Source organism: Carex rostrata, chromosome 12 (genome assembly GCF_964058835.1).
Source record: "Carex rostrata chromosome 12, lpCarRost1.2, whole genome shotgun sequence".
NCBI lineage: Eukaryota > Viridiplantae > Streptophyta > Magnoliopsida > Poales > Cyperaceae > Carex > Carex rostrata.
This window is the reverse complement of record NC_135929.1, coordinates 12,035,819-12,047,129: the sequence shown is the minus strand read 5'-3', so window position 1 is coordinate 12,047,129 and position 11,311 is coordinate 12,035,819. Positions and strand designations below refer to the sequence as shown.

Genomic DNA, 11,311 nt, shown 5'->3' with positions numbered 1-11,311 from the left:
CACCTTAGGTTTGGCCAGCCTTAGATAAGAAGAGAATCAGCCAAAAAAGAAGAGAAGGCGGTTTGGTCAGTGCTGGTGGTTGAAGCCTCTACTGTAGCGACATTGTAGAGCGCGGTTACTGTAGATGTACTGTAGCGCGCTAGTGTAACAAAAAGGAGAAAAAAAAAGAGAAAAGATGGCTAGAGTTTAGCTCCGATATCAAGTAGAAAATAATTTAAAAATGAATTGTATTTTATTCTTTGTTTAATTTGATTCTTAATTTATAGATGTTATATTTTATATCTGAGTCCCTGCAATATTATATAATTATTTTTAACTAAAAAGACTATAAAATCCGAAATACCAAAATACTGAAAACATATAATAAATCTCAACAGTAAGCAAAAGATCCTAAGATGGGATCGAATTAGTGCTACTGCTACCATTCTCCACACGATACAATAAATCTTATAATTATATTTTATGATGTGCCCTTATTAGTGGTACTGCTACCATTCTCCACACGAAGACTATTCTCTCTCCTGTACGCAAGTTTTGCACCCTATAGCATATTAATTCAACAAAAATAAGGGACAAATATCAGATGCTTTCTCAGAGGTAACAAAGGATGCAGCTATAATACATTTATATATAACACCACAAAATTAAAGAGCAAACAGAAAGTTGGAGGGACAGAGCAAGATTGTGAGCAAGATACTTGGCAGCTGCTGCAAGGTTGAGAGAGAGAGGAGATGGGCTACGGAGCCCCTGTTTTACTTTCCACACATATTTTGTAATTTCAAGATTCAAACCGTTCAATATGATCTCTATATTGAAATATTCGTAGAGACAACATTTTACATTTTTTGGTAAAAAAATTACTATTTTTTTAATAGGTACAAAATCACTGTTTTGTTATGGTCTAGGGTTTTTCTGAACAACAGTGATTTTCTAAGTAAAAAATTTCTAAAAAAAATTTGGTGTGCAATCATATTTTAATATAGAGATCATGTTGAACGGTTCAAATTGACTATTTGAAACTTGAAATCACAAAATATGGACACGAAGGAAAACATGTATTTTACTTCCCAAAGCACGGTACGGTAGCCTCTCTCTCGAGAGAGAGCTAAAAGTTATTCATAGGGATATTTGGAGAATAGAAGTTGAAATAACCAGTTGAAATATAGTGCCCAGTTCCTTTAGCGCCTTAGCCCGCAATTTGAGAACTTCTTTGGGAACAGAACTATCTCTTAGAACCTAATTAAATCCAAAAGTAGGAGCACTTCACTTGACGCAAATTTCTTTAAAAGATGTACATTTTTTTTGGTTTAAAACAGCTAAATTTTCTAACAGCACATCTTTTGTATCTTCAAATTAGGGTTTACGGGTATTTTGAATAACAGCTCTTCACTTACAGCTTTGCAAACGTGAGAGAGTGTAGTTTCTACATCGATCAACGACAATATTTATTTTCCAACAGGACCCAAGCATAGCTTCTATTTTTGCCTCTAATTAAGGCAAGCAGCGCTTCTTCTCTGTTCTCACCTTCATCTATTTTCATCCCCTCTAGTAATTGTATCAGATGGGGAGTGCTATATTGAGAGCAATTTTTACAAGGACTGTCAATATGTCATGAGGTGTGGAAACTAATGAAGGTAAATAAAAATATCTGCTGCAGGCATATATATACCGATCGAGAAGCCAAAACGAATTGGCCGAAAATAGTGCAAACAAGGGCAGAGAGCGAAGATAGGACTATATGGGGTACACGTTTTCAACTTTTAGAACTTAGTTGTACTGGTAAAAATGTATTTAATCTTTCTACATTATCCTATGATGTATTGGTATTGCACTGATGTAATTGGAGCTCTTTCTCTAGAGGGGTTTGGTCCGAGTTAGTACGGGTTTAAGTCCGGTTTAGTACATGTTTAGAAGAGTTTGGGGGGGGGGGGGGGGGGGGGGGGGTCGGTTTCAAACGGGTCGGGGGTTCGCTAGGATCGTATTTTTGAGGGTCTAAAATAAAAAAGCCGTACCAAATCTATGCTAGACCCGATCCGAGGATTGGTCCGGACCTGTCCGGGGATCTAGCTTGGGTCGGTCCAGGTAGAGTGTGGTCTCCGGTTCGGCCGGGTCTAATCGGACCCGTCCGGATTTTTTCAATACACTAGATATATAGATAGATATGCATATATACTTTTTACATTTTTTTTAAATATTAGTAATTATAATTTTTCTTCAGTCCTTTGATTGAAAGTATTATATAACTAAAACAATTTTTCTTTAGTCCAAAACCATGAAATCATGATTGCGGATATGAATAGAGCCCTGATTCTTGTGACTCGTTCCTAGCAAATGAAAGGAAACTAGCTTCTGTTAATTTATAACTCACTACACTACTGTTATACTCACGAAGTGCAAAGGCTTTCAAATGGATCTCTGTCGTGGCTTGACTTGTAGTCAACGGGTACAGTAAAGACTCTTTATTATTAATTGTTCACACTTCACAGGCGACAGCGACACGGCATGCTCCCCTTTTCCAAAAGATAAAATTGGATGGAAAGACAAAGGAGAATCTATTCCTTTGCCAAAAGATAAAATTGGATGGAAAGATTAAAGGAGAGTCTATTTCTTTTCTAAAAGATAAAATTGGATGAAAAGATAAAAGAGAATCTATTTGAATTGTCCTATTCAATTTGAAATAGATGATTAGATTCAAAAAAAAAAAAATGCCTCTTGGAATTTAAATCAAGAGATTTTCTTCTTATTTAAAAAAAATAGTATGATTAAGTTTTCGAGTGTATTCTCATATGAGGAAATTTTAAATGCCTTTATTTTTTATCTCCATTTTCAAAACTATAATTACTTAAAATTAAAAACTAAAATACCAAAATAAATCTATATTATTTTTTCCATACACATTTAATATATCATGAAATTTCGATTTGTATTTTGATTAATATCATAAGAAATGTATATATACTTTAATTTTTTTTAATTTTCAACATTTAAAAAAAGAGTAATTATATATACTTTAATTTTTTTTTATTTTCAACATTTAAAACAAAGAGTAATTATATTGTCCCCCAGCTTTAGTCCCCTATCTGTCCCACAATCTCTAACGACCAATCAATTAACTATTAACTGTATTTTCCTATCAACAAAAACTTATAAATCAGTTAACTATTAAATTCGCTGACCACAAGAGAGCGTGGTGCACCGGCGAGATCCGGCGAGGAAAGCATGGTGCACTATCGAGATCCGACGATGAGATATGGTGCGATTCGGCACAATCTTACCTCGCCTCCGATGAGATCCGACAGGGAGAGCATTGTGCACTATCGACTGCTCCTCATATAGCATGGGTTCCCATGATGTCAAAAGTCATTATTTCCTACCTAGTATTTTAGCAGTGCTTTTTCGAGAGAGAGCACAAAGGGTCATCTGAATGCTCATATCCTGGCACTGATATCCTGGTCGTTGAAGGTATTGTCGCAGATACTCTCCTGATGACGTCACCGGTCGCTAAATGGCATCACCCTGTCGCTGATACTTTATCTACGACTAAATTTTTTTGTCGCTGTTGTTTTTTGTTGACGTCGTGAAATGCTATTCGCGACCAAAAAAACGATCGTTGATAGTAAAACCCGATCACAGATACCCAAATTATCAGAGACCAATTTGAACGATTGTTGAAACTTCAAACCGGTCGCTGATACTCTTCTGTCAGGTTTTTGGGGTTGTATTATTATTTAAATTTGTACCATTTAATAATTGATACCAACCGTACCAACATACAACATACAAACAAATATAAACAAACATCGATACATACACATGCTGTCGGGTTTTGATGGTTCAAACCCATTGATTAAGTATGTTGGGGTTTTGACGGTTCAAACTCATTTATTTGCTTAAAGTGCGGAAAGAGTAAAACAAAATTTTTACATCTAACTTAAGCTACGGATTAAATGAATCAAGAAGATCCGTTTAATCCTATTTACAGATCTACTCCATAATTGATTTTCTAAAGCTTTAAATCTATTTACCAATTAAATAGATTAATATAACAATTTATACCTTGTTTCCAAATCACAGTTGGAATGCAGATGAGCGAGAAGAGCTACACCAGGGATGAAATCGACCCGGAGTATCACACGTGTGATACCTCTATTGGTTATCCACCAGGACTAACCAGAGAGCGGTTTATTTCTTTTGCCAGAAATACTATAAACCGCGGTATACAGCAAAAACACTATTCACCAAAAAAGGCGTAATAACACTATTCACGAACTTTCGTTTAATCAGATTCACTAATAAACAAAATCTGAAATACTGCGAAATTCGATAAAACACTATTCACCGATCCGAAAAACCGTAAACCGAGAAAGAGAGGAATTCCAATTAACGAAGATTCACTAATAAACAAAATCTGAAATACTGCGAAATTCGGTAAAACACTATTCACCGATCCGAAAAACTGTAAACCGAGAAAGAGAGAAACTCCAATTAACGAAGTAATTGGATTAACACGTGAATTAGTGAATTTTCTCTTTCACCTATGCCCCTCTATTTATAGGCATTTGAGGAGGTTCGCAAAAGACCGAAATACCCCCGAAGTTGCCAAAATTACCATTTTGCCCTTTTGTGGCGGTTTTGGATGTGGCATTCAAATTTGATTTTGCAACTTCATATTGGTTAGATTAGTTTAATGGATTCTAAACCCATTAACCCAAACCCATTATGAATAGTAAATATCCAAATCAAATATGTATAATTGTCATGTACAATTATATTCGTCTGCGGTTTTTGTTTGGTAATTTTTATACAACATGTCAAACACGTTTATAAACTAACCAGTGTTTCTATTTGTCATTCTAAATGACGTGTAATTAATTATAATTAATTATATCAAGTATAACTAATTATAACCATTAGTTTTTGCTTTGTCATTTTTACATGACAAATATAATTTATTTATAACACGTATAATTAATTATAACCATCTTAATATTAATTACAATCAATTTATAATTAATCAGTAAGATTCTCCGAATAGCTCCTATATGGTGTGACCCAATAGGATCTGTGTTATGTTGGTAAATAGAGTTAAAACTGTTTTAACTTCTATAATCATGAGCGGCATCTAGCAGTATACATCATGACCATCCAATTACACAGATGATGCTGTACTGTACAATATCACGATCCAGTAAACAATTTACTTGTATCTGTTCTTCTGTCTCATAGCTATCAGATCAGTTTCAAGGTAGATGTGTGTCATCCTTGTTAACTGAATATTTTCTTGGTCTTGAGTAGACTATCAAATATAATTACTCTTGTAATTATACCGCATGCTGATAATCTAACTCTACCAAGGGTCCCAGTGATGCTATAGCTCGTATAAAATACGAGGGACAAATGTACTTTTGGTAAACTATCACTTCCTTAGCTAAGCTATACATATGGAAGTGCTACCGTTATGACTGCTTTTTACGGACAGCGTTAGATAACACTCACACATACACATCTCTTAGCTAGCACGATGAATACCTCATACTATAGAACTTTACACTAAATGAAAACATTAATGACACGAACACAATTCTATACAATGTTTCATTCGAGGTCTGTCAAATACCATGTTCCTAGAACATGTATTTATGTGATTAAAATGACATCTCGTGTCTATGATTTGTAAAACTTAACCATCTTTTAATCCACATACTAACCTAGTAACGGTTAATTAGTGTTCCTGCTAATTACCTCGGTTAGTGACTTCTTAAGAATATATATCATCTTAATTATGGAGTTTCACAATTTCAGTCATGAACTCGAAATGATCCATAATACAATAATATTCAAGGCAACAAAATGATATATAATTAAACATTCAATTCATGAACAAAGTTTTATGATAAATTATCGTATTATTGACTTCTAGATTATTACAAACTAACACATGCATACAAGACATCGATACATACAAAATACATATATACATATATACATATATACATAAATGTAGGAAACTGCATCCCATATCATCAAACATAAACATCAAAATATCAAGTAACATAAACATAAATATCGAATAACATAAACAGTATCATCTAAATGTCGAGTACCATCTAAACAAGATATAAATACCTAAACATCTGAAAGGTACCATATAAACAAGATATAAATACCTCACTATCTAAGCAGTACCATCGCCGTCGACATTCGAGCCCTGCCCCTCGTCATCATTGCCATCATGATCCTCATCATCCTGAGGAGCGGGCATCGAGGCCTGCTGCGAGCTCGAACCTCCCTGTGAAGTTGTAAGAAAGTAGTTTAGATAATTATAATATATGATTTAGGGTTCACAATTAAAAATACTAAAATATTGAATTTCGTACCTGAGCAGCTCTGAAAGCTAAGTTAATCCTATCAAGTACGCGAGAAGATATCATATCGATATACTCTTTTGTGAGATGCGAAGCCGGCGGCATAGAAGAATATAACTGTGAAGAATGCAACTGAGCACTGTTAGACCCATTGGAGCGAAACGTGCCTCTCGTCTTGCCTGGAACATTAAAAATAAGACAATTAGTATTATCTTACAAAACTAAAAATAAATTTAAAATTTCAAGAAATGTTTATTTTACCTGAAGCACCGAGATCATAGTTATCGCCATGAGCATTCTGATCATCGATTCCCATATAGTTCAAGACGTCGTCGTCGTAATTGGGCCCTATGCCTTTGTCATCTCCATACTTCGGCACTATAGCTCTCTTATTACTTTTCTGCAAATTTTGTAAAATATAATGATAATGTTATGTACAACAGAGAACCATAATATTTTATAAAACAATTCAAAAGTATTATTACATGTGCCCTTTTGGAAATATATTCCCCCGGCTTCTTGTTCATATGAATCGGTTGGAACAGCTCATCGGAACATCTGGGTTCAGATCCTTTCTCTTGCTCCTATTAAGAATTTGAAAGACAATTTTATTAAAAAAAAATATTACCAAGGTTAGTTCGATTAGTTTCAATTCAAATAAAAAATGATTAATTTAATGAAAAACAACTTACGAAGTCCGTCGTGGCCTCTGAACCTAAAGCTAAGGCGCTATTCAAAACATTTTGCTGGCTTCGATTGGCGAATGTGCCGCTGCAACAATGATTGACAAGTCCGGACCAGTACCTTAATTTGATCCAGTCGTAGGGGGAAGAAGCAGACTCACGCGCCTTCAACTCAAGCATTGAATCTCCAAACGACTTGGTTGCTGCCTTGTAGGCCTTATTCATCATATACTGCAGCCGTTTGTCAGATATTTTTCTGAATGTATCATATGGAACTTTCTCAGTTTCCTCCGATGCAAACTGGAAGTGCTTCTGCAATGCATAGTTCAAAACTAATATCGTTGGTTAGCTTAAAAAATAAAATAAAAAACAAGTAATTATTATAGATTTTGTTTCAGAAAATTTTTTTTATCAAAAACTCTGTCTGGATAACTTTATTGGGGAAATCCGTGTATCTAGTGTACGGGCCAGAATATGCTGCACGTACTTCCTGTGAAATAACTTTGGGGACTTGCTTCGTAGTCTCTAGATGCCCTGCATTAAAAGTCCTGCAAATAGAAATAATTATTACAATCACTACAATTAATGCATAATTACAGCATCCACAAAAAATGAATATTACTTGTGTCCCAATGTCTGAAGCACTGGTCGCAAACTTGAATCTAGAGGCGGCGAAATATCTGCATTTTTACTGTGAATATTTCTCTGACTAGACTCTATTTCGTTGTCCTCCGGTGCCTTTTCCTTTCCATTTCTATTCGGCGTCATATCTAGAGTTGAGATGATAAAAATCAATTAATTAAACTCAAGCAAATTGAAAAAAAACAAGAAAATTTAAAGATATTAACCTAATACGTCAATTGAAAGATGATAAAAAAAACAAGTAATACGGAAAATATAGGTTTCAGATGTTAAGTGTAGAGTAACAACATGGTACCTTAAAGACAAAAATGTTTTAGGGATTGTAGAATTACTGAAATATTGATAAATTTGCTCAGAATAAACTGAACATTTTTTTAGAGGATGCTATTAAAATTCAACCTTGGACAGTTTTTTGTTTGTTGAGTTTCTTTGCCAGGTTGTATTGGCAGATTTGTCAACCGCATTCTTTGAAATTCCAAGTTATTTGGTTCCTTGGAATAAATCCAACTATAGCTGTAACATGAAAGTTCACAGGTGGGACATTCAGTAAAGATATTTGAGCACATCGACTACCATGCCAAAGTTTCGGTCTGTAGAGTTGTGTGCCACTTAATGCGCCATAGTTTTTTCTCTTTATATAGTGCTCCCTTTATTGCTTGATTTAGGATACTGAGATCTCAATTAATTGAGGCCTAAATTTAAAAGGCGATATAAATAACCAATACCGCACCTCTAGAGCCTGAAAGTTGGGATCCTGCAGCTGCCTCTCGCGAAATCACAATATTTTGTGATGAACTGTTGTTGCTCGGGTTCACTGCACCAGGTCTAGTTGTTGTTCTATAGGGATAAACTGGAGGCTCAACTGGAGGGGGAACGGATACCGATGGTAATGGAGGCGGTGTGGTCGGGACAGGGGGTGGCGGCAAGGTTGGCAAGGGTGTAGGTTCTGCCGTTGGTACTGGTGGTGGTGTTGAAGGGGGCGGGGATTGAATGGTTGGTGGAGGTGGTGGTGGGGAAATGTAGTTGTAGGGCTCAGTATTGACCGGCGGAAGGGATGGCGGAGGTGCGGAAGATGGTGGAGGTGGTGGAGGTGGTGGTAATGCGGTTGGTGGTGGTGGGGAGGATGGTATTGGTTGCAATGCCGATGGAGGTGGCGACGAAGGTGGAGGTGATGAAAGAGATGGGCAAGGTAAAGGAGGTGGTGGTGGTGGTGATGGGTAATCGGTTTGAGCAAGGGGAGAAGGTGGGAGTGAAGAAGACTTGAGATGTGTGCGGTTCACGAGGGAACCCATTTCGATCGATGGACGTACAAGGTCTATGTATGTTATGCTTTGATAGAATTAGCTTTCATTAACCTCTTCTATTAATATATAGTTTACTACCTGCATTTGCAGGGAATAGCTTTGATATAATTATTATTATGCTTATTTAGTTCAATTATTTAATTATAACCAGAAGGTGGTGAGTAACCCTTGTAAGTAGTTGTAAGCTGTAAGCTGAGCCAAAAAAAACGTGTAATAATACTTGACACGTGGGGTCCACTCCTTCGGAATCCAAAACAGTTGATCCAGCTTGACTCAAAACAGTTGATCATTGACTCAAAACAGTTGATCCTTCACTCAGAAGTCAAAACAAAGTAAAATATAGTGATTAACTTACTTGATAAATATACAAAACCAGCTTAATACAAGAGTTTGTTTACAAAGAAATCAACATGCAAAAAGTTATTGCAATTTTTTTATTACTTATTAGTCTGCATTTTAGAATAAATGAGTCTTCTGATACATACAAGGTGACATTTAAACATGTAGTTATATTGTAAGCATTATAAATAACCTATTCTAAAAAAATGACTAATTTGAAGACTAAAATTTGCACACTTCTCATGAGTTTTAGGCATGTGAGCATTGAACAAGTTTAACTGTTGAATTAAATTAATTATCAAGCTTAATTGCTTAACTGTAGTAAGTCTTCAATTCATTAATGAATATAGCCTTCGTAGGCATAGCTAATGTAGGAATCTATTTAGTTTGTCTTTGTCCATATGGAGCGTAGCTAATGTAGGAATCTATTTGGTTTGTCTTTGTTCAAGACTGAAGTTTCATACAAAATCTGAAAATTCTGAGAGATTTTGCTCTTTTTTCATAAGCATTCTTTCAGCAGTTCGGACAAATTTTGAGAGATGATATCTTTCAATCTGTTTTGAGATTTTGTATGAAACTTTACAGTCTTGCTCTACAATGTCAAGACTACATGTCGGTCAATTTTCATGATTTTTGAAGATATTTTGCTATGTTAACCAGAGGTGAAAAGTTGAGCTCAGAAACACTCCTTCAGCAGTTCGGGCAATTTTTGAGAGATAAGATCTCCCGATCTGTTTTGAGATTTTGTATGAAACTTCACAGTCTTGCTCTACGATATCAAGACTGCATGTCGATCAATTTTCATGATTTTTGAAGATGTTTTGTTATGTTAACCAGAGGTATAAAATTGGACTCAGAAGCACTCTAACTTAACAATTCATACAAACCTCCAACTTAACAATTCAAACTAATTTAAATTTCAAACAAACTGAACAACATAATCTCTAAAAAAAAAAATTAAATTAAATTAAAAATTCCGGACCGCAGATTTTTTTCCGCATGCCAAATTTTAGTTATTTTTAAATTTAAGTATTTTTAAAAAACTCGGAAATCTGCTCCTTTTCTCTGCTCTTTTCTCATGGATTTTGTAAATTTTTGGTATCTTATACGGAGAAGCTTCCCCGAAGTTTCCTGGAAGCTTTGGGGGCCGTCCACAATAATTATATGACTGAAATTTTACTTTTTACAAATGTTTGTTTCAAAAGATTTTTCTTTTGTTTCATGTTGTTTGGAAAAGTAGAAGACCCAAGACTTAGGAGAGTTAATGACACCCGTTTACCCGTTCACCCAATTTTCATTTATCCTACATGTATCGTATTTGATAAGACACATATAGATAAGATTGTTTGGGAGCTGATATATATTAACACTATAAAATTTATTACTAACACAATGCAATTCAATTTTTTTATCTAATGGACAAAATTATCCTTTGTTAAGCAATTACTTCTTTTTGCTCTCTTAAATAGTAAACTTTTTAATGTCTATATATCTTTTAAAAAACTTTCTAAATATGTTTATCTTCTTCATAGAGAGAGAAAAAAAAGCAACAGATTTGAGCTATCAATGATTCTATTATTAATTTATTATTTATCAAATTCTTAGAAGGTCCTTAATTTTTTGCATCTTCTACTCTTTTTTTCTGAAACAAACTTATTTTTTTGAATCACCTTCTATTATCTGAATTGAAGCATTGTTTATCAGGCAGCACAGATACTCTCTCCTCCTCACCACCCTCCAAAAAACAAAAAAAATATAAAATTTGTATATATATATATATAGAGTAAAGCTAATATACACTTAAGTGTACCAAGTGTACCGTACACTTAACCTTAGGACCATCAGATTTCTTTAAAAGTCGTGCTACACGACTTTTAAGGAAATCTGACGGTCATACACTTAAGTGTACGGTACACTTAAGTGTACGGTACACTTAAGTGTATATTAGCTTTACTCATATATATATATTCCTCCTAAC

General features: G+C 34.8%; 1 protein-coding gene and 1 long non-coding RNA gene across 2 annotated transcripts; both read right to left on the bottom strand.

Moving 5' to 3' along the window:
* Window positions 1-333: 333 nt before the first annotated feature.
* Window positions 334-1,837, bottom strand: LOC144562913 (uncharacterized). The gene is made up of 2 exons (XR_013514228.1): window positions 1,395-1,837; window positions 334-1,236 (listed from the first exon to the last, which is right to left on the bottom strand). It is a non-coding gene; the product is annotated as an uncharacterized LOC144562913 (long non-coding RNA).
* Window positions 1,838-5,956: 4,119 nt separating this feature from the next.
* On the bottom strand, window positions 5,957-9,226 carry LOC144562911 (uncharacterized). The gene is made up of 8 exons (XM_078312269.1): window positions 8,421-9,226; window positions 7,671-7,818; window positions 7,536-7,596; window positions 7,058-7,360; window positions 6,851-6,949; window positions 6,627-6,765; window positions 6,378-6,544; window positions 5,957-6,289 (listed from the first exon to the last, which is right to left on the bottom strand). The coding sequence occupies exons 1-8, from the start codon at window positions 8,980-8,982 to the stop codon at window positions 6,176-6,178; spliced, it is 1,593 nt and encodes a 530-aa protein (XP_078168395.1). The 5' UTR covers window positions 8,983-9,226; the 3' UTR covers window positions 5,957-6,175.
* Between the last annotated feature and the right edge of the window lie 2,085 nt (window positions 9,227-11,311).

Coding starts and splice junctions, on each gene's coding strand:
- LOC144562911 (XM_078312269.1), bottom strand. CDS start 8,982: ATGGGTTCCCTCGTGAACCGCACACATCTCAAGTCTTCTTCACTCCCA. Junction 7,361..7,535: donor CCAAAGTTATTTCACAGGAA/GTACGTGCAGCA, acceptor TATGCATTGCAG/AAGCACTTCCAGTTTGCATC. Junction 6,545..6,626: donor CTATGATCTCGGTGCTTCAG/GTAAAATAAACA, acceptor TTAATGTTCCAG/GCAAGACGAGAGGCACGTTT.